Genomic DNA, 27,586 nt, shown 5'->3' on the forward strand with positions numbered 1-27,586 from the left:
CCCAGCCTGAAAAGCAATGGCTTTGAAAAATTTTGCATTGTCAGGCTGTTTACTTACTCTGAATATTTCTGTTATCGTCCCTCCAACTAAGCAGAGAGCAGAATGCGTCTCATTCCCTTTGGTTTTACCCTCACATTGACCTGGCTTTGTTTCTAACTGTGCTGAATGAATGTTTGTACTTTTTCACTAGGTTCTCAGTTTTAGGTGCAAATTGGAATTATCTGGGGAGCTTTTCAACTCTGGATGACCGGGCAGCACCCTGGACCAATTAAGTACAAATCTCTGAGGGTGGGATGAGCATCTGTAGTTTTTAACGCTCCCAGGTACGCATGTACAACCAGGATTGGGAATCAGTGTCCTAGCGGATGCTGGCTTCTGGGGGCAGGAAATCACAGAGAGTCCATGCTGAAGGGGCCTTATAGGATCATCTGTCTGTGAGTCTCAAAGTTACTGTCCATCCATAGCTCCTGGGCGGGGGGGGGGGGGGGGTCATTAAAACACAGGGCTGAACCTCACACCCCGAGTTTTTTATTTAGCAGTTGTGAGGGAGCCCAAGAATATGCATTTCTCACCAGCTCCCAGGTAATGCTGACACTGCTGGTTTGGGGACCCACTTTGAGAACCATTGATTTAGATGAATATTTTTCACACTGTGCTCCATGGAGGCCCAGGGTTAAGGGAGCCCAAACTTTGGCCTCCATATGCCTTTGAACCAAAGCACCTCCACTTTCATGCACTCTTCTCAGGTTCTCAGTAAAATTTTATTTGAAGACAAGCATCTGTGGCTAAAAATGTCTGAGTTCCACCAGCTACTTCAAGGTGAGGGAGGAAGGCACAACAGACTTTGCAGGGTCACATAGCAATTTATTTTCCTGGACTAAATGAAAATACAAGCATTTTGGGGCTTAAACTTTGTCCCAGTATCACTCCCTCCCACTCAACCTACTAGACCAACCTTCTCTGCTCAAGTCCTCAGGGCTCCCAAACTCCTACGCTTCTCTTTGAAATACCTTAGGACGTGGCATTCAGGCTCGCTCTAAAGACCGCTCTCTGGACACTTCCTGTACACCCCATACCCCACCCCAACTCCCATACCCCACCCCTCTGTGCACTTATTCCTGTTGCTCCTACCCTCTGGAAGGTCTGTTGCTACTTTCTGTCCATTCATGTCCATTTCAAAACTCCCTCTCCCAAGAAGCCTTCATTGACTGCATTCCTTGCACTCACACTGGTTTCCTCCCTCCTGGGGCTCCTCACCACCGAACCGGACTGTTCCACATCCAGGGTTCTGGAGTCAAACAGCCCTGGCCTCCCTTCTCACTGGCCGTGTGAGTTTGGGTAAGTGATCTTCTCTGAGGTTCAGTTTGGGGCCCATCCGGCCATCTGAGAAAATATTTACTGAGCACAAATTATGTGCAATTAAATAATGTATATAAACTGCTAAGCACACATAAGAGATCAACACATGCTCACCGCCCCCCACTCCTCTACAGCATCTAAGACACTGGACACTGACCATTATGAGGAGCAGGAGTCGCTGGGCGAGGGAAGAGGGGACTGCGGTGGGGAGCACACCGATGGCACACCAATTTAGGTAGGCAAACTCATAAATTACAACAGTGCTGCTAGATCCGGCATTGGGCTGTCATGTTGGCACTGAGGCCACAGCCTAATGAAACTCCCACAGAGTGATGAGGGAGGGCTTCTGAATGAATCTCCTCTTTCTCGGAGCAGTCTGAGAAGTCGGTCTCTGTCCTGGGCTCTCCTGACACCTTTCAAGTGGTCACTGCCACTGAGGAAAGCAGGGGTGCGTGAGTGGGATGCGCACAGGTTGGACCCAGAAGCCTCCCGTGCCTTTCTGCACTATGTCCTCCCCAAACCTCTCCCGGAGTCCCTTCGGACCCTTTATGAAAACCTGCCAGTCCCTAGGCTCACACCTTCCAGGGCACCACTTTCTTCTTCCTCAGGGTACCTGAGAGCCCTCACCTGACTGCACATACTCCCTTGGGGAAATCTGGGCTTCTCCAGGAGCTTCAGTTAACATCTCTACATTTGATCACTTCCAGTGCACATCCCATGCCCAGCTGACCACTAGGGTAATCTTCCCTGAGCCTCTCACACTTAACAAGACCCACAATGAACTCATCATCTTTCCCCAAGCCTAACCTGAGCCCCTCCAGCACTTGCCTTCTTAGTCAGTTAGCAAGACAGAAATCCAGGGTCAGCCTGGAGCCCTCCCTCCCTCTAATGCACCCCACAGTCCATCAGTCACCAAGCACATGAGTCCTGAAACCTGCCTACAACACTCCAGTCCATTGTCACCTCTGCTGCAATCACCCTGCAGCCTCCCCAGGGCCTTCAGGGCATAAAACCCAAACGCCAAACATGCCTCATGGGGCTCTCCCGGGTCTGCCCCATACCTTGCTGGCCTCAGTTCTCTCGCTCACTCACAACATTGCAGACGGCTGACTTTCTTTCAGTTCCCAAGCACACCCTTCTCTAACTGGCCTCCAGGCCTTTGTACATCCTGATTCCTTTGCCAGATGCAAGCCTTCACCTGGCTACCTCCTCCCAGCCTTCAAATCTCAACTTAGTCATGTTTCCTCCAGGAATCCTTTTCAGACCCCAGAAACTTAAAGCAGGTGCTTCCCCTGGACACCACAGGATTAATATGGCTTTTTTCCATGCCCATCTCTCTCATAGGCCATCAGTTTCTGGTGGGCAGGGACCTCCCCTTATCATTCCTCCATATGTACCCTGTATCCACACAGGAAGTGCTCAGAAAATATTTTTGACTGAAGAGATGCTAAGACGGCTGGAAGGGTTGACCCTGCCACACACTCACTCATTCATCAGATGTTTACTGAGTACCATTGGTGCACTGAGCATCACAATCCACTGGGAATGTCAAGTTCTGCTCTCAAGACGCTCCAAGCTCAGTGAGGGAGCCAGACCATAGACAAGCACCTAAAAACAGCTCCCGTAACCATGAAGCAAAACAGACAAAACTGAAGGGAGCAATGGATAATTCAAAAATCATAGCAGAAAACACATTATTTTTCAAGTACACACATGGAATATTCTCCAGGACGTGCCAGGTCATAAACAATTTTCAAATTTCAAAAAATTTAAAAGGGCTGAAACCGCACAAAATACAGTCTCCAACCACAATAGAATTAGAAATCAGCTGCAGAAGGAAATTTGAAAAAATTCACAGATATTTGGAAATTAAACAGCATTATTTTAAATAATCCATGAGTCAAATAAGAAATCACAAGGGAAATGAGAAAGTATTTGGAACTGAATGAAAATGAAAACACAACATAACAAGCAAACAGATGCATAAATTAGATAATTTTAGGTAGTTAAAGAGGCAATGAAGAAGATAAAATGAAGCATGAGAGAGTGTACAAGAGGCAGTACAGTTGCAGATCTTTGCCCTCCCCGCATCCACACTTGCCATAGACTCATTGTGGGAGAGAGCATATCCCTGTCCCTTGCCTTTGGGCTGGCCACGGCACTTGCTCTGGCCAGTGGGATGTGGACAGAGCAAGTTTTGAGCTGAATCTTAGAAGCCCTCTGGTGTTTCTACTAGCTCTCCTGCCATCACCATGGGAAGAGCCTCCCCAGGGTACCTGCTCCTCCTTCAGCCTGGGCCCCAGAATGAACACACAAGAAGCACAGCCACTGAACTGAACCCAGCTTTGACATACTGACTTCCAGTTGACCTGGCTTCCTTTGCAACTAGGAGTGTGCAATGAAATGGAAGTAGAAGTCATTGAGAGAAACTTTCGGGAATTCTTTTTCAAGTGAACTAACTCATAAAGTAGCATAGCTTTTACTACCCCCCATCCCCTTCCCCCCACCCCCACCACCTCCTTCTTCCTGCCTGGGACATGGATGTGATGGCTAGAGCTGCAGCAGCCTTATGTGCTTGTGAGGACCCATGGAAAGGATACAGCAAATAGATGGAACCTTAGTCCCTGAGACTTTGTGGAGCTTCTAAACTTGACCTGGACCTCCTACTTCTGGACCTATTTCACATGGGAGAATAGTCTCTAAATTATTTTAGCCATCATAATTGGGCTTTTATTACTAGCAGTCAAATACAAATTTTTTTGTTAATCCTCGCCCGAGGATATTTTTTCCATTAATATTTAGAGGGAGTGGAAAGAGAGTGGGAGGGAGGGGGAGAGGTATAGAGAGTGAGAGAGAGTGAGAGAAAGAAACATTGACATGAGAGGGACACATTGATAGGTTGCCTCCTCCACAGGCCCTGACTAGGGATCGAATCTGCAACCCAGGTACATGCCCTTGACTAAGAATTGAAACCCCTGACCCTTAGATCTGTTGGCCGACACTCTAACCACTGAGTCACACAGGTCAGGACTCAAATACAATTTTTAACTGACACAGAATTATTAGGGAAGACTTCTATAGTATATTTTCAACAGTAGCCATAGAAATATCTTCTGTCTCACATGGTCTTTATGCAATGTGAGCTTGATACTCCTGCTGAGTGGTAGAGACTACATTCCCTCCTCTTGAACTTGGGTGGACCTTTGTGACTGTCTCAGCTAATGAGAGTATGGTGGAAGTGGTGTGACATAACTCCCAAGGCTAGATCATAAAAATGCCACGCACTTCCTCCTGGCTCGCTCTTGGGACACTCACTCTTGGAACCCAGCCACCATGCTGTGAGGAAGCCCAAACCTGCCCATGCAGAGACCACATGGAGAGGTCACAAGTAAGTGTTCTGGCCAACAGCCCAGCTGAGGTCCAAGACAATAGCCAGCACCAACCAGCAGCCATGTGAGTGAAGGCACCTCTGGGTGATTCCAGACCCTAGCTATCAAGTCAGCCCTGACCTTTGTTTTTAAATTAAAATTTAATTAATTTATTTTAAAATTTATTTTTCAGTTATAGTTGTCATAAAATATTATATTGGTTTCAGGTGAGTCAGCCCCAGTCTTTAAGTCTTCTCCAGACATCGTGGAGCAGAGACATGCTCCCCCCCACCTTGTCCTGTCCAAAGTCCAGAAAATCTATGAGTATAATAAAATGGTTGTTTTATGCCATTAAGTTTTGGGGCACCTCCTCTTCTTTGAGGAGGTGACACTTGAACTGAGACCAGAGTGAGAAGGAGGAACTGGCTATGAGAAGATCACGGGTAGGACATTCCAGTGGAGGGAAAAGCAAGTGGAAAAGCCAGGAGACGTGACTTCATTTGCTCTGTGGCTGGAGACAGTGCAGGAGAGGCAGACAGGACCAGACCACGTAGGGCCCTCTGAGGTGTAAGAACTTCTCCTGGGGCGTCAGATGGTGATAACTGCCACAGTCACCTCTCCTAGTCGGCAGGCTGGCTTCTGAACAGGCCTTTGACGCCTTGGCCCAAATAAAACGTCAGCCTGACAGTGTAAGCACTTCTCAATCTGGTCCGAGCATTGTTTTGGACCCATCACCTGACCCCTGATTCCACCTCTAACCTACCCTTCCAAATGTATCCATGTTCTAACCATATGTGATGATGCACCATTCTCCAGACATATCATGTACATTCAGGCCAGTGAGCGTTTCCACGCTGACCGCCTGCCTTCCGTGCCCTCCTCCATTAGAACCTGGCCTTGTGGGCTGATTCAAAGTCCACCCCAGTGTCAATTCTTCTGCCAGCCTTCCTAGATAGGCCAAAGGAGAGTAAGTCTCTCCCTCCCTTACGCTCCTGCAGACTTATGTCGTTCTCCTCCCCACGTGAGCGACTACTCAAGAGCAGGTTCGGGGCCTTTTTCATCTTTGGGGCTCCAAGACCTACCTCACTGCCTATGGTCCATCCTGTGTTGCTCCATTCAGAAGGAATGAGTAAGCTGGATGGATGGAGAGTTGAATGACTGGATGAGTAGAAGGGTGGATGGTTAGACGGATGGATGCACATATTAGTAGTGGATGAACTGAGGATGGTAATGGCTGCATGGCTAGATGAAAGGACAGATGAGCGGGCAAAAGGCTGGCTAGGTGAATGAAGGCAGATGGACAGGAGGATGAATGTGTTTTTGACTAGGTTCTTGGAAGGATAAAGTGAGTCTTTAAACCAGAGTTAGCAAACTTTTTCTGTAAAGGGACAGATAAATACTTTAGGCTTTGTGATCCACAGATGGTCTCAGTCATGCATTCCGTCTTCTTTGCCTTTTTCCCCCCACAAACATTTAAAACATGTAAAACCCACTCTTAATTAATAGGCTCTACAAAACAGGATCTTGACCATTACAATTCAATTTTGGATGACCAGAATGTTTAGTAATCTCCGAGTTAGCTCTATCTACTAGTACTACTTAATAAGCACAGAGCTGAATCCCAAACTCAGAAGACCAGGGGCCACCCTCATCCCCTCTCAACAACAGCCTATGGAGTCAAGGACTTTGCTAGCTGGGGAGGTTTAGAAGGTGTGGTCGCCCCTCCTCATCACTGGGCAGCCTTGGGATTTCAACAACATCACGTCTCTAAGGAGAAGCTCTGAAAGAGAACCTACCGACTTAGCAATCAGCAATAGATCCAGGCTGGGGAGTGGTGTGAAACGCCCCAAAGTCTAAGAGTCTCCTTCTGACTAGGGTCCCAGACTAGGACTTGGAGTCACGTTGTGGCATTTCTGCCATTTCTATCCCCATAAGCACTGACATCATACATGTAACTCCAGACCTCAATTTCCCGCAACTAGCTTATGAGTTGTGATTTTTATGGGCTCTTTTTTTTCTCTCCTCAGGTTATTATGAATTACCAGCAACTTCAGCAGCTTTCCAACTGGCAGGAAGCAGTGCAAACACAGATGGAAGTTTCCCAGTTAAAAACCTCTTAACAAAGTCATAAAACAAAAAAGCCTAGCCCCTCTCTGACATGCTGCCAGCTCAGAAGCAAGTGAGAGAGAAGCAAAAAACATGAGTGATCGTTGCTGCCCTTGCTAAATAGATCTTTTAGATGTAAAGGTGGGAGGAGCGTACTGTTACATCTCATACACGAGGGCTTTGGGTTTGAATAATGCACACAAGGCACTCTTCCTGAGGGCAAAAATGAGGGGCTGAGATGGCAGACCAGAGCAATGCTCTGTCTCCTCCTCGAGACCTGGGGGCCCCTGCTTACATGGCAATGCGACCCCAAGGCAGTATCACTGACAGGGACCTCAACTGCATTCGGCAAGAGATTTGGCTTGGTGCTTTGCTTCTTCCAGAGAAGTCCCTACCCCGAGGAAATCCAAAGGCAGTTGGGAATTCAGGATTACCACGTGACGACAGTGTACTGAGAATCAGAATGACTGGCTCAGTTGCTGTGTGACCCTGGCAAGTCACTCCCTCTGAACCTCCAAATCAACACCGACAAAATGTTCAGGGTGGACATCCCCAGCTCTGACATTCTTGGAAAGACATGGCAAACAATACCAAGCAGGGCAGAATCAGATGCTAAACTACAAGGAGACTGCAAATGACTTAAAAGCCCAGAGTACTAAGGAGCTGTCACAAGCCTGGGGTAGCTGAGCCCACCACATCCTTTCAATTTCCATATTTTTGCTGTACCCCTATTTCCTTTCCTCTAATATCACCTCCTCAGGGAAGCCTGCCTAGATTTCCCCAGGTTGTCAGTCACTCCCCTTGTGCTCCGAATAATATTGATTCACTAATCTGATTCCTTCACTGGCCAGATTGCTCCTGGGTAAGGGCCCTGTCTGATCTGTCTTTCCATTTCCCCACTCTTGTCATGAGCAAGCGTTCAAAAATATCTGTTGAGATAAGGAAAAGCTAAAGGAGTTCATCACCACCAAACCAGGATTATATGAAATGCTGAAAGGTATCCTTTAAGAAGAGTAAGAGGAAGAAAAAGGTAAAGATACAAATTATGAACAACAAATATGCATCTATCAACAAGTGAATCTAAGAATCAAGTGAATAAATAATCTGATGAACAGAATGAACTGTTGATTATAATAGAATCAGGGACATAGAAAGGGAATGGACTGACTATTCTTGGGGGGGAAAGGGGTGTGGGAGATGCAGGAAGAGACTGGACAAAAATCGTGCACCTATGGATGAGGACAGTGGGTGGGGAGTGAGGGCGGAGGGTGGGGTGGGAACTGGGAGGAGGGGAGTTATGGGGGGAAAAAAGAGGAACAAATGTAATAATCTGAACAATAAAGATTTAATTAAAAGAAAAAAAAATATCTGTTGAACTGAATCAGACGGCAAAGGGAAACTTTCCAGGCAATATTGTGGGTTGTGAAGGGTAGAGGTGTCTGATATCTGGGCAGTCCCCAAGTCTGGCCTCCTTTCCTTTGAGAGTCCAGAGGATTCCTTTACCACCAAGTCAGGCATAATTGCCCCAATGTTGAGATAACTTAGGAAAGCCTCATGATACCCCAACTGCTCTGTCACTATGCAAACACATCACCTTCTCTATATGGACCAAAATATATAACGCACACACACACACACATATATACATGCACACATACACACTTACACACAGACACACACACAGCAATACTCAAAACTACAGCTGTCCTCCTTCTGCCTTCCTCAACAAGCGGAAGCTATCCTTCCAGAAATCGCACCACGTCCCCCAAGCAGCCCCCACCCGGCAGAGAGGCATGTCCACAGAAAGCATGGCACCATCCACCATGAAGCATGTGGGTTAGGAGACAGGCTTCCCTGAAAAGCCTCTGAGAACACATGCCTACTGCCAAGCCTCTGTTCATGGAAATCACCTCTGCCTCCTCACTGCTTTTCTTATATCACCGCCTTGTAAAAGGGCAATTTGTTTTGGCAATTAGAATGATTAACTCACCAGATGTAAGTGCTGGAGCATCTCCACGTATCTGTGGAGGGAAAGGAGGTGGAGTTTGCATTAATTCCCATCCTGTGTAAGCCAGGGAGGGGTGATGCTGTGTTAACAAGCTCAAGGCCACAGGCAGCTGCTTGGGGACTCACGCTTTTTCTGAAGACAGCAGCTCCTGTGCGATGACATGGGCTCTGGACTGTCCTTCCACCTGTGGGAGGAAACAGAACTGTCAGGAGGGGCAGCACCAATGGGGGCAGCCAGACGGAGATCTTGGATCCACAAGCATCGGGTTCACAGAAGGACCTCCATGCTGCCGAGGGCAAATTCCAAGAACTTCTCAGTTCATTCTCTGGCGCTCATTACCTGTGTGACCTTCACCCTTCCTGCAGCTCGGTTTCTTCATCTGTAGATGTGGACATAAACAGCATCTAACTCAGAAGGTTGTTGAGCTAATGCTCAGCACAGTGTCTGATACATAGTAAGTGCCAATAAGTGGCCACTAACACGGCTGTGATCTTGAATAACCTGTAATTCTCTGTGCATAGGGAGCTCTCTCCTACCTTTGTTTTTACAGATGCTGTCCCCTCAGTGTCCCTGTCCCCTTCCCTGCCTGGCTAACTCCCAGTTATCCTTTCAGACTTAGCCACGGCATCTATCACCTCTTCCAAGGAGACTTTCCTGATACCCTCCCTGAACTGGTTGGGTTAGCTATCCTTTCCGGGCAGTGCAATACGAAGCAGTGCAGAATCAGACGCTAAACTACAAGGAGACTGCAAATGGACACCAATTATGTCTCCCCTGGAGGGCAGGGACCATCAATTTCACCTCTGCATGAGCGGTGCCTGGCATACCACAGATTCCTTCTTTTGACTGAAAGAATGAATAAGTGAGAGAATGATCTACTTTGGAAGCATTAATGGTCTTGGCTGACCTCAGAAGGCAAGTCACATAACCTATCTGAGCCCCAACTTTTGCACCGTAAGGAAGGACGGGCAGCGGCCGAGGCAGATGCCTGGGCATTCTGTCACAAGCAGGCCCCTCCTCTGTAGCTCCAAACCTGCCACATATCAGACATGGCTGGTGGCTGGGATCCAGAGAACAAAGACTCTATGGGCAGCCTGACAGAACAGATGGTGGATGCTGGGAATGTGCAGGTATGGCTGGGGTGGGGGTGGGGAGTGCAAAGTGGCCCGTGGTGGAGCAGAGGGCACTCAGGAGGGATGCCTGGATTCTGGTTCCAGTTCTACCACCACCTCCTTGTGCAACCCTGCACAAGTAACTTTCTGAGGTCAGTTCTGTTTCCTCATGTGTGAACAAAATGACCTTTAAATTCACTTCCTATGTGTTACCAAACTTGAGGAGTTACTAGTCAAGTGAACAATCTACTCTAAAAACTCACTACCTGCTGAGAGAGCAACTACTTTACAGTGTGGCAGTTATGAGCATGAACTCAGAAACTAGGCAGTTTGGGTTCAAATCCTGCCTCTGCCTTTTTCACAAATGGAACAAATCATTTAACCTCTCTATGCCCAATTTTCCTATCTGTAAAATGGGTGCAATAATAGAATGTTATCTAACACACATGTATACTGTAAGGATTAAATGAGTCTCTCTCTCTCTCTCTCTCTCTCTCTATATATATATATATCTATATATGTGTGTGTGTGTGTGTGTGTCTATAATAATAAAAGGGTAATATGCTAATTAGACCGGACATCTTCCGGATGTCATTCCGGACGTCCTTCCTGACGAAGCTGGGGCTGGAGGGAAGCCAGCCTGATCCCAGGTGCTTGTGGGAGGCCCGAGGGAAGCCAGTTTGGGTCCCGGGTGGCAGAGGGAAGCCAGTGCCAGCAGCTGGGGGAAGGAAGACCTACTCTTGCATGAATTTTCCTGCATCGAGTCTCTAGTATATATATATATTTATAAACATATGTGTGTGTGTGTGTGTGTGTGTATATATATATATATATATATATATATATATATATATAAATTCATCTATAGATCTATAAATCTATCTATACATAAATATCTACCTAAAAATCTATCATCTGACAGTAGCAGCTGAGGCAGTGGAAAGCAAATGGGCTCTGGAATCAAGCACATCCAAGTTCAAATCCTGGCCCAGCACTGTTTAATTGGGTGACCTTTGGCAAACCATTACCCCTGAGCTTTAGATTTTTTCATCTGAAATACGGGGAAAATAATCAACCTGACCTCACACTCTGGTCTTTTTGATTATGTGTTCCTGATGCAGGGCCTTTGCACTCACTGCTCTCTATGCTTGTGATGTTCTTCTCCAGATCTTCTCATTCTTATTTTCTGACTTTTTCAGGTTTCTGCTCAAAAGTCACATCCCATCCTTAGTGTGGCCATCTGTGGCCACCTGACCTGAAGAACACACATTCTCCAAACCTAGGGTTTCTCAACCTGGGCTTTACTGACATTTTGGGCCAGCAACTTCAGTTGCAGGACTATCCTATGTATTGTAGGACTGTTAACAGCATCCATGGCTTCTACCCGCTTGATGAGAGTAGCAGCCCCCAACTTCATTTATTACAATCAAAAATGTCTCTAGGCATTGCCAAATGTCCTCTGGGGGCAAAACCTCACCCCCTGTTGAGAACCACTACCCTAACCCTTTATCTTGCTATATTTGTCTTTCTTTTAAAAAGATTTTTAAAATTAATTTTTAAAGAAAGAGGAAGGGAGAGGGAGAGAGAGAGAGAGAAACAATGATGTGAGAGCAAAACATCAATTGGCTGCCTCCTGCACCCCACCTCCCCATCATGGATTAAGCTGGCAACCTGGGCATATAACCTGGCCTGGAATTGAACTGGCAACCTTTTGGTGCAAGGGACCATGCCCAACCAACTGAGCCACACCAGCCAGGACACTGTACTTTTCTTTATAGCAGGCACACTCCTTAATATTATCCTTACACACAAAATTCAATAAATGTTTGAACAAACTGATAAAATTAGATACACTGCCCAACACGTAATAGGTGCTCAATAAATGAGTTCCCACCCTAGCTAATCCGTCTCTAATAGATTCTTAGTGTTTTCTGGAGACTCAGTCCCTCTGAAGCCACCCTAACAGTCCAGACCCTGGAACCACTAGTTAATCTCCCGCCTGCATCTCATTGCAGCTGTCACGGCATCCACGGAGCAGGAGGGAAACTTGTGAGGCCTGCAGAAGCCTCCAGCCTCACCTGGCCTCCCGCCCTCCCACTGGCGCCGAACTATGACTCACCGTCTGCCTTCGGCTTCTGCAGGGCTAGCACGGGGCTCTGTGGACAAGAGTGGCTCACTCGTCCCAATGCGGGGGCTCCTTCAGAGTCCCACGTGTGAAAAGGATTTGTAAACAAAACCCTCTCCATGGAACATGCATTCTGCCAGGACAGGCCTCAACAGCTAAGAAAACCCTGTGGTCAAGCTTCCATAAAGGGAGTTACTCTGCAGAGGAAGGACGGGAGTCAAGAGATCCGAAGCTCAGGTTCTTCCCCTACGAAATGAGGACAAGAGTCAAGATGACCTCCAACCTCCAATTTTCCAGGGGCCTGTGATTCAATTCTCATTTGTCATCCAGCATGATGCTGAGAAGGCCTGATTCAAATTCTGGGCTCCACCTCTTCTTGTACCTATGCCCTTGGACAAAAGTTATTTCTCTTCTCTGAGTTCCATTTGTAAAACATGGATGATGATGATAATAGTAATAACCTATTTAATAATACAATAGCTAGCATTTATTGAACACTTAGTATGTACTAAGCTCTAACCTTTTTACACATATTATCTCCTTTTCTTTCTTATATTTTTTTAAGGAAAGGGATAGGGGCTTCATTGGGACTTAAGAAATGGTGATGGCATCACAACCTGAACAGTGTTAGTGATTGGAGAAGGGGGTTCAGGGGCTAGTCCTTGTTGTGGGCCCCGTGCCCAGCATATAGTAGGTGCTTGGTAAATGCGGTAGATTTAGGTGATGGATGTATTCATGGAGGACAGTGCAGCGGTGCAGCAGTGTGTCTAGCTGTGGTCTCCATGTGTGCTGCTGGAAGTGTGTGTACTCAATTGGATGTGGGATTGTGCATGCGTTCGTGCGTGCATGCCTTTACACATATTATCTCACTGAATCTTCCTAAAAACCTATGAGGTAGGTACTTATTATCACCATTTTACAGATGAGGAAACTAAGGCACAAGTAAATCATACCCTTTGCCCAAAATCACTGCTAATAAGTGGCAGATCCAAGATTCAAATCGAGAGAGTGTGGCTCCAACATCCCAGCACTAAACAACGTGCCTGGCACATAGTAAGCACTCAGTGAATGGCATCTCTGTTCATTATAGATGATGGTGGGTTTTTCAAATTGGGAAGTACCTATCTTTAGCTGCCCTGAAGAGCCAGCAGCAGGAGACTTACACTCCAGGAGTGGCCTGGGCGAGTCTCTGGGCCTCAGCTCTTCTGATTCTTACCCTCAAAGCAGTGCCTACTGCGTATGTAGGAAAGAACTATACCAAAAATCAGGGCACCCGGATCAACATCTCGGCCAGGCCATGGGCAGCTCTGCGATCAAAGGCAAACCCCTCTCAGATGCCTCAGTTTCTTCTTCTGGAAGATGGGGGTCAATAGTCCCACCCTCCATAAGATGATGGATGGAAGTGGTCAACCCGCCCACACTTTTGGTGTTGTCGTCATTACCATTGTTACAGTCTCAAAGCTGTGGGCTGGACTTCTGGTAGGGTCGGGGCACTGGCCACTCTGCACGTCCCTTGCAGCCCTCTGCCAGACAGGCAGACTCCGGGTGGGACGTACCAGCCGTCCCGCTTTAGTGAGTCTGCCAATGATGGATGTGTCTTCAACAGCCAGACAAGAGGGAGGCCATGTGCTCCAGGCTCTCCTCAGAAGCTGCTTATGGGCGTTGTCCAACCGGGCCATTTAATATAGATGTTTATTTAACCAGGAAATGAACTTTTGAGGTTGACGGCAGTGTCCAGGGACAGACTTCTGGGAACAGGGTTCCTCCCAGGAGCACGGGGCCTGGGGCGCCAGGGCTATCGCCTTTCTCAGGCGGACGCTGTGGGTGTTACATCAGGTGGCTGCTGGCCCCTCTGTCGGAGGCTGAAGCAGCTTATCACCTCTGTTCTCTAGGGCTGCCCAGTCCTGCACTTCCTCCTCAGGCCCCATGCAAACCAGCCAGGTCACTGCTGACTATTCTGGGACCAGGTCAGGTTGGGAGGGACAGCCCTCCTTTAGGGATCTTTGAGGTTAAACAGTGGGTCACAAAAACAGTTGGGAGTCCTGGCCCCTGTGCTTCACTGTCCAGCCTTAAAATGGGGGTACTTAGCCTCCTTCTAGAACAGCAGTTCGCCAAGTGTGGTCCCAGAACCTCTGGGGTTCTGCCTCCCTTTTCCAGCTACATATCTGTGTGAGCCTGGGTTTTCATGAAGGGTGACCAAAACAACAGTTCCAACAGTCTGAATGCAGAAGCAACTAGGAGAATCCAGCTGTTTTCTATTAAACCAGACATTAATGATATATGGAAAAAAAAAAAAAGCAAAACTAATGGCATTCTCACTACTTTTTTAAAAAAACAGTTATTTTTCATTAAAAATGCTATTTGTGTTAACATACAATGGGTTATTATTGTTATTTTAAAATGTATTAAAAGATAGTGTGACTTTCTCATGTGGTAAACATTAATAGATATAACTCATAGAAACAAAAACTATTTGAGGTCCTCAATCATTTTTAAGAGTTCTGAGACCAAAAGGTTTTAAGAGCTACAGGTAAAGAGGTTGTAACAATCATATAGAATCAGGGATGGAAAAGTTGTTCTCTCTCAGTGAAGAGCAATGGAAAAACGAGGTATCACTGTCACTACCATATTAACAATAATCATTGGGAGAAGCAGGTCAAGAACCCCAGGCTTTCTGGCCTGGCCCTCAGGATGGCCCCACGCACACCAGGGGCCACGTGGTCTTACTTCTTGATGTCCCATCCTGCAGAAGAGGCGGGCGCACCTTCAAAGCTCCTCGCTTGTCACCACTCTCCCTGCTGGCAGGCTCTTGAGTTCACACCTGCTCTATGTTTAAACAGCCACCTCTCTTTTCAACCTCATCTCTGCTGGGTCCTGGCCAAGCCCCACATCCTGACGTCTTGGTCTTGCTCAGCTTCCCTTTCCAGTTGCAGCTCTTCTCTCCACCTACGGTCACCTGGGAACTCTAATCTCCATGCTGTAACCCTCAGCCTCTTGTCTCCGTAAGACAGGGGTGCTCAACCTTCCTAATGCCGCGACCCTTTAATACAGTTCCTCATGTTGTGGTGACCACCAATTTCATTGTTACAAATTGAACATAATTAAAGCATAGTGACTAATCACGAAAACAATATGTAATTATAGATGTGTTTTCTGATGGTCTTAGGCGACCCCTGTGAAAGGGTCGTTCAACCCCCAAAGGAGTCGCGACCCACAGGTTGAGAACCTCTGCCGTAAGACTTCCTTCTCAGATATCTACATCCACTCAATCCACCCTGGGCTTGTTCCCACTCAGAACTGTTCTGCCTCTAAAGTGATGAGCTCCTCAGTCCCTATCTTGGACCTCAGCTACCTAGCATCCCTACATCCTCTGCTGAACATGTTGCTTAGCTCATCAAGAGCTCCAGGCATCGACCCACTCTAATCCATCCTCTGCCATGGCAGACACCTTCTGCCTTCTCCTGCAGCCCCAAGTGGCTCCTGTAGCACCTCAGCACTAGATGACAGGAAGAACTTGTCATCTAGCATTATGCTGAGAGCCTGTGCTCTGGGGCCAGAAAATCTGGTTCCAAATCCTGGGCTCTACCCCTTCCTCTACCTATGCCCTTGGACAAGTTGTTTCTCTTCTCTGAATCCCATCTATAGAACAGGGATAATAATAGTAATTCCTACTTAATAATGTAACAGCTCGCATTTATTGAACACTTAGTATGTGCTAAGTGTGGCTCTAAATTTTTTGTACGTATGATCTGAATCCTCCCAACACCCTATGAGGCAGGCACTACCATTATTATCTCCATTTTACAGATGAGGACACTGAGGGACAAATAAGTCCTGCCCTTCGCTGTACTTAACCTGAAGACCCTTCCAGCACTTCTCCTGCGCTCCTCATGCCCCAGGGAACCCTATTTTATTCCTAAGATCAGCCTACTTTTTCCTACCTCCGGGCCGTTTTGGCACATGCAAGTTCCTATGCCCAGAATCCCCTCCAGACTCAGTAAGTGTCTCTAGGTCACCCACTAAGACAAGGCAGGCACCCCATGTTCCCTATCTGTCAGCCTCCTCTGCTCTGCAGTCCATCAAAAAAAAAGAAAAAAGAATCATCTCTAGAGAGAGGGAAGAGGCTGTTTCAAGCCTTGGGGAAATATTCTTAACGAGTCTTCATTGTTTTGAGGGTCCCATTGAAGGGCGCATTGGAGGATTCTGAAGTCACACCTGGAAAAGGAAGAGTGCTAGGAAGCCTGACTCCAGGAGAACACTGTCTCCAACGTGCCTCTGGGCACCACTGTCAGGGCCATGGTCCTTCCCCCTTGGAACTCAGATGGGGATTTCCAGCACAGCCTTCAAAGGCTAGAAAATTCAGAGAGAGGAGCTCAGAGAAAGATGGCTCATTTTTTATCCTAGCTGTTACTTGTGCTCCCACAGGGGCAGAGAAGGGATGCGGATGGAGAAGATGAGGCAATGCGTGCTAGGACAAAGGGGGAAGAAGTGGGACCAAAGAGAGGCCCATCCCCTGGACCAAGGGGTCAGCTTCTAATTCATGTGGACACCTGCCTTATTCTGGTTATTGGCTAGTGTGAGTCTGGGTTTGGCCTGGATACTTTAAGAAAACTTCTAATTTTGGACAGAATCTTTGATTCTGTCTGCAATGTGCAATACATTACTAGAAGCATCAAGTTGTCTTGGCACGCCCTGAATGAGGCAACAGGAAGCCTGATTTCTACTCCTGACTGCCTCTGACCTGCCAAATAACCCTGAGCAAAGTGATGGCCTCTCTATGAGCTTTAGTTTTCCTTCCTGTAAGTCAAAGCAATCTCCGGCATAACTGAGACTTTTTACCCATTGACTAGCCACCCCCAATTTCCCTCTCCCCTAGTGCCTGGCAAACACCATTCTGCTCTCTGCTCCTATAAATTTGACTGTTTTAGGTTCTTCATACTGGTGGAATCATGCAGCATTTGTCCTTCTGTGACTGCCTTACTTCACTTAACATAATGTCCTCCAGGTTCATCCATGTGACAAGATTCTCTTCCTTTCAAAGGCTAAATAATACTCTACTATATGTATACACCACATTTTATTTATCCACTTATCCATCAATGGAAGAAGGTAGCTCTCATGTTAAGTGTTCTTACCACAACAAAAGACAAAATAAAACAAAGTGATCTGCAAATGCCCATATTAGCTCTCTCACCTTCCAGAATCTCCAAGTGACTGTGATTGTGAATGGCAAGCTCGGACTGTTGGACAACAGGAAAAGGCCAGTGTGGGGCTTGCATGGCGAACTTTCAGCACCAGGGTTATATACTAGGTGTACACAGTGACTGCCACGAAGTCAGGAAGGAGAAAGCAAGGTTGAGTATGACCTTGGGGCCCAAATCATAAACAAGTGGGTGGAGGGGCACTGTGGCAGAGAGGAAAATCAGCCACAGAACAAGCTCTCTCAGTGCCAGGGCATTCTCACTGTCCCCATATCCGGCCCTTTGGCTCCTGACAGCTCCCAAGCCCTCCAAGACCTGGAACAAGTTGTGTGAGACATGTGGGTACATGGATACCTCCCGAACCTTTGAGCCCCTATCCTTTCCTATTCCTTGTGTTCTGAGAGTTTGCCTCCCTCATCCTCCTCCACTCATGCTGCCTTGAAGTATCTCTTTGTGTGACTGTACTGAACATTGCACTCTCTGCATGGTTACTGGGCAGCTGGTGAGAAGCAGGGCTGGAGCGCAGCTTGGCCCCTCACTATGCCAAGTAAACCACACAGAACCAAATAAGTGTTTTCATTTTATTAAACTGTCTTGCATTTAAGTTTGTTTTCCTTACTTAAATGCAGGAGCTAAGTCTAATGTATTCATTTCTTTATTAGTTTATTCTAAGCTATTCACGGAATACTATTTTATGTGCCAGGCAGTAAGGACACAACTGTGAATAAGTTGGGCAAGGTCCCTGTCCTCCAGGGAGCTATTCTGACAGGGAGAGGCAAGTAATTTGCAGAAAAATAAAGAATACAATCACAGTTTGAGGTAAGCATGAAGAAGAAAATAAACAGAAATCCCATTGCCAGACACAGCAGGTGAGCAGGGTAGGCCCTCTTAAGGAGGTGACATTAACTTAAGATCTATAGCCAACTGTGTAAAAGGCAGGAATAGTGTTTCAAGTAGAGAAAACTGCAAGTGCAAAGGCCCTGGGGTGAGTTTGAAGAACAGACAGACCTAAAAAAAAAAAAAAAAAAGAACAGATAGAACTCATTTTTATATCCTTCATGATATCTGCAAAAGGTCTACACATTTGTTGAATTTCATTTGATCCATGATTAACACAGGGCAACAGAAGATGAAATGGTTGGTGCCAACAACCAGAAGAGGAAACAAAGAGGAGAAGCAGGTCGGAGGTGGGGTGGGAAGATAACGAGTTCAGGTTGGGATGTGTGGAGTTCGAAGTGTCTGCAGGGCTCCCGAGAAGGGCTTAATAGGGTAGCTGGAAGCTAGAGTGTGGGGCTGCACAGCAGGGTCAGGCCAGAGAGTCACCTCTGGGAATGCCATCTAAGTAGGGCTGGCCACTGCCCTGGAACGGGCTGACTGAGCAATGGACACAAAATGAGAGGCAGGGCCAGAGCTCAGGCCTTGGAAAATAAATGTCTCATGTGACGGCGTAGGGAGAGAACCAGGAGAGGATAGAGTCTGAGAAGCCAAAGGAAGAGGGAAGGCCATTGAGCTGAGTAAGACGGGGGTCTGAGGTGGACAGTGTGGAGAGGGCCTGGTTTGTGGAGGTCAGGGGAGGTCATACGGAACAAATGACAACAATGAAGTGGAGAAGCATGGGGAAGGTTTGAATATGTTTGTGGGCTGAGGGAAGTCCTACAGAATTTCTTCCACCCACCTCCTTCTTCTTTGCTCCAGCCACACTGGCCAAGTCTTCTTGCTCAAGAAGGCCATTCCCACCAGCCCACCTTTGCACAGCTGTTCTAACATTCTGTTCCTAGATCTTCCGATTGCTTTCTCCCTCACACTATTCAGCTCCCTGCTCAGAGGTTTCCTCTTCATCAAGAAGGCATTCCCTTAGAAATCAGAGTCCTCATGCATTGCTGGTGGGAGTGCAGCTGCTATGGAAATCGGTCTGGTGGCCCCTCAAAAAAATTAAACATTGCCCTAATCGGTTTTGCTCAGTGGATAGAGCGTCAGCCTGAGGACTCAAGGGTCCCAGGTTCAATTCCGGTCAAGGGCATGTACCTTGGTTGCGGGCACATCCCCAGTAGGGGGTGTGCAGGAGGCAGCTGATCGATGTTTCTCTCTCATCGATGTTTCTAACTCTCTATCCCTCTCCCTTCCTCTCTGTAAAAAATCAAAAAAAAAAATTAAACATAGAATTACCATATGATCTAGCAATTACACTTCTGGATCTATATCCAAAAGAACCGAAAGCCAGGTCTCAAACAGGTATCTGTATACGCATGTTCATAGCAGCATTATTCACAATAGCCAAGATGGGGAAGCAATTCAAGTGTCCCTCAACCTATAAATGGATAAGCAAAATGTTGTCTATACATACAGTGCAATATTATTCAGCCTTAAAAAGGAAAAAAAATTCTGCCCAGCCGGTGTGTCTCAGTGGTTGAGTGTCGACCTATGAACCAGGAGGTCAAAGTTTGATTCCTGGTCAGGGCACATGCCTGGGTTGTGGGCTTGATCCCCAGTGTGGGGTGTCCAGGAGGCAGCTGATCAGTGATTCTCTCTCATCATTGATGTTTCTATCTCTCTCTTCATCTCTAAAATCAATAAAAATATATATTTTTAAATTTTTTTAAAAAGGAAAAAAATTCTGACATATGCTATACTATAGATCAGCGGTTCTCAACCTGTGGGTCGCGACCCCTTTGGCGGTCGAACGACTCTTTCACAGGGGTCGCCTAAGACCATCCTGCATATCAGATATTTACATTATAATTCATAACAGTAGCAACATTACAGTTATGAAGTAGCAACGAAAATAATTTTATGGTTGGGTCACAACATGAGGAACTGTATTTAAAGGGCCAGAGGTTGAGAACCACTGCTATAGATGAACCTTGAGGACACTATGGAAAGTGAAATAAGTCAATCACAAAGGACAAATACTGTATTATTCCACTTGTATGAGGTCCCTAGAGTAGTGAGACAGAAAGTAGAAGGGCGATCGGCAGGGACTGGGTGGGGGTGGGGTGAGGAATGAGGTGTTAATGTTGATTGGGCACGGAGTTTCAGTTTGGGAAGATGAAAAAGTTCTGGAGACAGATGGTGCTGACAGTAGCACAAGTGCGAATGTACTTAATGCCACCGAACTATGCACTTAAAAATGGTTATGCTGGTGGATTTTACATTATGTGTATTTTAACATAATTTTTTAAATGGGGGGAAAGGCCTACTCTAACCTCCCTAACTCTCCCCTCGCCCCCCCCCCATCCTCACCCCTGGTGCTCTGTCCTCCACCATCAAGATGTGTTTTGTTTGTCTGGTTACAGCACCTTCACCACCTTCACCACCTGTGCCACCTCAGGAGTTTCTGGCTGACCGTTCCTCTTGTTTAAAATGTAAATGCCACCAGGACAGGGAGGTGCCTAGTCTGACTTGTGGCTGCTGTATGCTGAGCCCATAGAAGGGTGCCTGGCACATATTAGGTGCTCAGTGAATACTTAGTAAATAAATAAATTTCTGTTGAAGAGGAGGGACAGGGAGAAACCGAGTGAGGATACAGAGAGAAGAGTTGCAGATGGGAGGGAATTCATGTTGGGAAGGGGACAAGGCTGTTGTCTGGGAAGGAGAGCAGGCTGCAGCCTGAGGAAGCTTATGCAAGTCTAGAACGGCCTCCCGGGGACCAGGGGAAGTAGCCTTTGCAGCGGGGCCAATGTGCAGGACCTCACAGGTGGGTTCCGAGGCCTGTGGCATGGAGAAAGCCATGGGGACACTTAACCCAGGCTGGAGACTGGCCCCTGGAAATAACCAGGTCTCCTGGGGACCCTTTAACTTAGGCAGATGGTCAGGGTGAGGCCAAAGGTACAAGGCCTAGGGGTGTGAGGTCTGCAAGGAGGCCTGGGCTAGGCTGACAACCTCGGGTGCAGCCAGGGAGGAGAAGACTTGCATAAATGGGGAGCCACGGAGGGCGTGATGGCAGGAGAGTCTGCTCCAGAGGCAGGCCACTAACTTCTGCCTGGGTTCAGGGGTGGACCTGTCAGGGAAACTCAGTGACGAGGGGTCTCGGGCTAGGGAGGGGCCGCCAACCCCTGGGCTGGTCTCGGGGGAGCTGGTATTTAGCTTGAAAAGTACCCATTAGTCTGAGAACTGGGCTCACTGTCAGGGAGGAGCAACAGGCCAGCCAGCCTTTGAATGTCTCCTTTCACAGCTAGATCTATTTTTAAGTCCTTCTCATTTTTCCTTTTTGCCCCCTCCTTCCTTCAACCCACACCCTTTGTATGTCTAGGAGTGGGAGAGAGAAAGAGGTCCCATGTGGGTGGACTAGCTGGGTTCAGCTTCCTATCCTGCTCCAACAACCTCTCCCATCCTGACTTGGTCACCCCAAAACATCTAGGAAGGTGGGGCTCACCGCCCTTTATTTTTACATAAACCATATCAAACTGTAGGAAGGGTGAGACTCACCCCTCCGTTCCCCCAACCTGACTCCTGAGGCAGGGGGAGGGGTGGGGAGCAATTCTATTGATCACTCACACCTTCTCTAGGCCTGTCCTGGAAGGTGATTGGAGATGGAAATCTGGGTCCCATTTTCCCAATGATGTGATGAGGCACAGAGAGGAGAGGTCTTTACCTTTTGGACAAATAGAATTTTCAGACACCATGGGAGACAAAGACTAAGGAATAAATGCTCCTCCTCCCCAACTCCCACCCCACCAAGTGTCTACAGCAAAAAAGGAGCCGGGAAAGATTGCTCACTCTGGAAATCTCCCTTCACGCTTGCCCTGAGGCCTGGAAACTTGGGAGCTCTTCCACACTGAGTTCTCTGGAAGAGCCAGGAAGTGCTCTGGAACAGCCTCTTAGGGGTCAGCTTAGCGGCAGGTACAAGGACTGCTCTCTGACCCACTGATTCCCTTCTGGGATCTACCCTGGAGGAAATCTTGCACATGCATCTAAGGAGGTGTATGAGTAGTGCACTGCAATGCTGTTGGTGAAGCAAGCACATGAAAAACACTGTAAAGGTCCCTCAGCAGGGGGATGGTGAAATAAACTACAGCATAGCCATAAAATGGAATACTATGCAGCACTAAAAAATAATTTAGAGTTCTATATACCAATATGGGAAAATAAGAATTTTGTGTACAAACCCAACCACGTTACTCCAGGTTTCTTACAGTTTTAAATAATTTATGGAAAAATAACTCCACAAACAATACTACCCATTTCCCACTCATAATAAAGTATGTAGGTGAATTCAGGAGGAAAGTTCTGGAAGGATTCATGCCAAACTGTGTACTACAGTTACCTCCGTAAGGGCACAGGGACTGGGAAGGAGGATTCCAAGGGACTTTAACCTTCACCTGTAATGATTTCATATGCTACAGGGAGTTTCTAGTAGAGCACATCTTGTGTGATGAAAACGCAACTTTTAAAGGTAATTTCGACTTTGGCACATGATGAAAACTTCACAAAGAAGGAGGAGAGGGTGGTGGGACAGAGAAGCTCAGCCTCGTTTGATAGATAAGAAGGCTGGGCTCCCGAGAGTGAACTGACCTGCCGTGGGGAATCAGGACCCGCATTTCTCTCTCTGTGCTCAGAATGACAGGATGCTCCTGTCTCGACCAGGGCTCCCTATGTAGGCCCCACACCTGGCTGGCCACACTGGCCTGTCCCCAGCGGGATGTAGCAGAGGCCCCTGACAGAGGCAGGAGCTGCCTTAGTTCCAGGACTTGGCATTGTGGCCGAGTCCCACATGAACTGAGGCAGGTTGTTTCCCACCCGAAAGCTCTGACCTTTGTGTGTCCTTTTCCTGTGTGTCAGGCATTGTTCTCCGTTTCCATAGTCGTATTTACTCTCATAACTACTCTGAAGCAGTACTGTGATTGTATTCCCGATTTTGTAGATGGGAAACTGAGGAACAGAGTGGTTAAGAAGTTGCTCAAATCACTCACCTAGCAAGAGGCAAAGCTGGATGTGAACCTCTTGTTCTCTATGCTATCCTGCCTCTTATAAGCTTCTTATTCCTGGGGGTGTCCAAGGAGCAGCCTGGAGACCAGAAGGCTAGTTTGCCGATCACCAGTGTCCAGGGCTCTAATACCTCATGTCTTCACAGGGGTCCTGGGAGGCCAGACCCTCCCTTCTCCCACTTTCCCTCTGCCTCTGCCAGAGGGAAACAACAGATCGTTATTATGCCCCTACCATGTGGCCGGCACTTTCCCATCTGTGTTCTTATTCAACCCATAGCCCAGCAGTTACTATTAATGCTCCCATTTTAGAGACGGGAGGCTGAGATGCGTGAAAGAAAGCGACTGGTCAACGGTAACACAGCTGGAGGGGAGAAGAGGATGATTCCAGAAGAAGATCTAACAGAGAACTCTGTAACTGTGGTAAGAAGCCGACACGAGGTGGGGGACCTTAGAGCACAGAAAGTCACATCAGTTCTTCAACTCTTCCAGACAGGGTACCCACATCCGATTCGGATCTCAGATTCAGACCACATTCCCAAGAACTACCATAATTTTTCTGCTCCCAGGTCCCATGACCTCAGGGATGCCCAGAAAAGGCAAATCTATCTCCAAACAGGCACAGGCATGCTAACTCAACATTCCCCTTCCTTCTCCCCAAAAAGCCAGTGGTTCCTTTCTGGGAAACAGGGAGGGGTGGAGAGGTAAGAGAAGGCCCCCAGGACTGCAGCAAAAGACAAACACTGGGCTTGGAGCCAGCCAGACCTGTTTTTGAATCCCGACCCCCTCAATCACTAGCAGTGTGGTCTTGGCAAACCACTTAAACTCTCCGAACCTCTGTGTCCTCAACTGTAAAACAGGGATGATGGTACTGACTTTGAAACTGTTACAGGGAATAAAAGAGATAACAAATGTGGAAGCGTCTGGTGCCAGGAAAGCACTCACTCTCTATCTAGAGGGGGAGAAGCAGGGACAAGAGCGAAAGGGGAAGGGGATGAGGGGCCAGGTGGGAAAGCCCCCTTCAGGGTTCCCCATAGCACTGGCTAGGTCACTTTATGAAAGCACTGTATGGAGAGATAAATGAAGTTTTAAAAGAAATCAAGGGTATAAAAACAAAATGAAAGACATAACGAGTTATAAAATGCTGGGTGAGGGCCAGGCACTCCTGCTGAGTGCTTCCACACGAACAGTCTTTCATCAGTGTGACACACCTAGCCTAGGATGGGAAGGAGATGACAAAGTGTGGAAGACAGACACAGGACAAGGTGCCTACAGGAGGTCTGTCAGATAGGAGGCAGTGTTCCCCTGCCTTCCCAGCTACTCCTCACAGGCAGACAGGAGAGGGGCCCAGAAGACGGAGTAGAGAGAATTTCAAGCACCGAACCCTTCCTAGCCTGTCCCCCTATAGCAGGGGTGTCCCTGTGGTCTCAATTCCTGGCTCTCATCACCCTGAGATATTTCCCTGGTAACACTGAATAGCAGCTGTGTGACCCTGGGCAAGTTCTTTACCTCTCTGTTTCTTCAAATGTCAAATATGGACAGAAATTCTCGGTTTCCAGAAAGGGAGTATGGAAGGAATGAGATGATGTCAGTGGATGGGAGTGAAACGGGGCTCGCCATGAGCACCCAATAGTGAGCACATATATTGTGGATTCAAACAACTGAGGATCAAAAATATTCTTAAAAAAAAAAAATCACAGGAAGTTCCAAAAAGCAAAACTTGAATTTGCCACACTCTGAGCACTATGCTGAAGGCACATGAATAAAATGATACACAGGCACACCCTGCTGTAGCCTCTACGCGAAGACAGGTCATAGAAGGGACTTGAGTAGCCGTGGATTATGGTATCTGTGGGGGTTCTGGAACCAAGCCCAAGGGTACTGCAGGACAACTGCAATTACCACCACGTACCAATGCTCCACAGGAAGGTCTGGGTCCAAGTGACTGTCTGCCTCCAAGCAAAGGGCTAGGCAGCCCTTCTCTCAGCCCCACCTCCTAGTGCACCACTGCAGGGTATGGAGAAACCAGCAGTCTTTCCAGATTTCTGGACACAGTTAAGGAAACTCATTCATTTCCTCTAACTCATCTCACCCTCACGTTCCCCACTTTCTGTCTGGGTTCGTTCAGGAGGCTTTGTTCTAGTTCATGCACAAAGGTTCTGGGAAGCCCACACTTCCTCAACCCACGAGGTCTCAGCAGGAGCAGCCGCCCTTGCATCACCAACACAGGACCCCGTGTTTGCCATGTGTCGGAATGCTGCAGCCCCAGCTGCTCTGTGGTTCAGCCTCTGTATCCGGCGTGGGCCTGGCTGTTTGCCAGCAGCTCCCTCCACATCAAAAGGGGATGGAGTGGGTCCTTTGCCATCCTCTCTCCACCTTCACATCTCTGATCCCCCACATCCCATGGGCCCCTTACCCTGGGTGGGGCACCCTACCTTGTTGGTGAGGCTGGGGTCTCTTGGAGCACTGTCCTCCTCCTCCGAGCTTCCCTGCTCTTCATCCGATGTGAGGTCCTCCTTGGGGGCTGCGGCTGAGATGGGACAGACCTTGTAGGGTTCTGTGTAGGCACTGGGGTCAGAGCAGAGGAGAGAAAAGGTTAGAGCTCTGTGTCCAGCAAAGACAAAGGGAATAGGCCAGGGGCCCAATTAATGCTATAAGCCAATAACAAGTGCTCTTTGTGCAGAGAGCTCTGTGCCCTCATGGAGGCTCAGAAGTGGGTAACATGCAGACACAAACCTTCCTACCTGCCCCCATTCTAGTCATGCTGGCCTCCTTTTAGTTCCTTGAACATGCCAAACTCTGCCTCAGTGCCTTTACACATGCTGTCTAAGACAGATCCTTCTCCTGTTAGATACAAGGCAGGCTGTGATGCTAAAGGAAGGTAGAAATAATTACTATGAGGACAAGAGATATCCAATATGATTGATCTGGTGGTCTAGACTGGCTGATCAGACAACAGGGTCAGTCCACAGGTGGCCATGTTCTCTGAGCTTAAGAAGAAATTCAAGGATGTGGTAGACAAAGTGTGGGATACACATGCCGGCCCCTAATCCCAGCTTGCCATCAGCTAGGTCATGGACAAGACACATCTCAATAAAATATTTTTTTTAAAAAAAAGAAAGTACAGTTGACCCTTGAACAAACGTGTTTAAGTGTAGTATAAACCCGTGCTGTTCAAGGGTCAGCTCTACAGGTATGATAACAATCTCATATCTATACTGCTATGGCTACTATGTAGGCATTCCATTAATTAATCCATAGATGCATTCAATAAATATTTATGATTGCCTGCTTTATGTCAAGCACAGAGCTAGACAACCAGTAAAACACAAGTGACTAAAGCAGATATGGTCCCTGTTCTCAAAAAGGAACAACTAAATGTATGATCATAAATTGTAATAAGTAAAGGATGGGAAGGAGATGCTTTCTTTTATATTTTATTTTTTTAAAATATTTTATTGATTTTTTACAGAGAGGAAGGGAGAGGGATAGAGAGTTAGAAACATCGATGAGAGAGAAACATCAATCAGCTGCCTCCTGCACACCCCCTACTGGGGATGTGCCCGCAACCAAGGTACATGCCCTTGACCAGAATTGAACCTAGGACCCTTCAGTCAGCAGGCCTACGCTCTATCCGCTGAGCCAAAGGCAGAAGGAAGTGCTTTCATAGAGAATAACCAAGTGGAACTGTTTAGATAGTTCAGGGAGGGCCTCTCTGAGTGTGAGACCAGGAGGAGAAGGAGCCAGCTTTGTGATAGCACGAGGACGTGTTCCAGGCGGGGAAGGCAGCTATGGAAAGGCACTGAGGCAGCAAAGAGCTTAGCATGTGACACAGACCAACCTGGAGAAGAATTCTCCCTTCTCAACTTCCAAGCCATCCCCACAGAGGAAGCTCTGGCCCCATAATATCCTCCTTGCCCTGATCCCTGTTCCTGGCCTCCCTCTCCACACAGCAGAGTAATTGTTCCACAGTAGAGATTGGGCCATACCCCTCTCGTGCTCAAAAACCTTCAATGGCTCCCTCCTGCCTTTGGCAATGTGGTCCCAGACTTCTCTTCATACTCAAAATCCAGGCACCTAGTCTTATTAACACGTTAAGCGCCCAGCCTATTTTGTCTTCCGGACGGAAAGTATAGTGTCAGTCACCGGTGACTGACTGGGCATTTAATGTGTTAACTTTTTATCACACACTTATTCCTGCCCTCTGGGAATGCCAGCATGAGATGCTGGGATGATGGAGGGATGGATGGGTAGATGAATGAATGGGAGGAGAGAAGGAAGCATCCACTTGCTGGTCCACATGGGGGCCATGAGGCCAGAGAGCTCAAGGATAAGGTGGCCTGTGATGGTGGGGCCTGCTCCTGCCTAGGCGTCTGCTGACATAAT

At 47.5% G+C, this 27,586-nt stretch overlaps 1 protein-coding gene across 1 annotated transcript in view; it reads right to left on the reverse strand.

Annotated features, from left to right (window-relative positions):
• FGD5 (FYVE, RhoGEF and PH domain containing 5) overlaps positions 1–27,586 on the reverse strand; it is a 114,720-nt gene that overhangs the window by 42,113 nt on the left and 45,021 nt on the right. The window contains exons 3-5 of the mRNA XM_081105673.1: positions 25,636–25,768; positions 8,967–9,025; positions 8,824–8,854 (exon numbers count right to left, since the gene is read on the reverse strand). Coding sequence (XP_080961799.1) covers positions 8,824–8,854; positions 8,967–9,025; positions 25,636–25,768 — 223 coding nt within the window. The remainder of the gene's footprint in view (positions 1–8,823; positions 8,855–8,966; positions 9,026–25,635; positions 25,769–27,586) is intronic.

This window comes from Myotis nattereri, assembly GCF_964212035.1.
Source record: "Myotis nattereri genome assembly, chromosome: 14".
In the NCBI taxonomy this organism is placed as follows: Eukaryota; Metazoa; Chordata; class Mammalia; order Chiroptera; family Vespertilionidae; genus Myotis; species Myotis nattereri.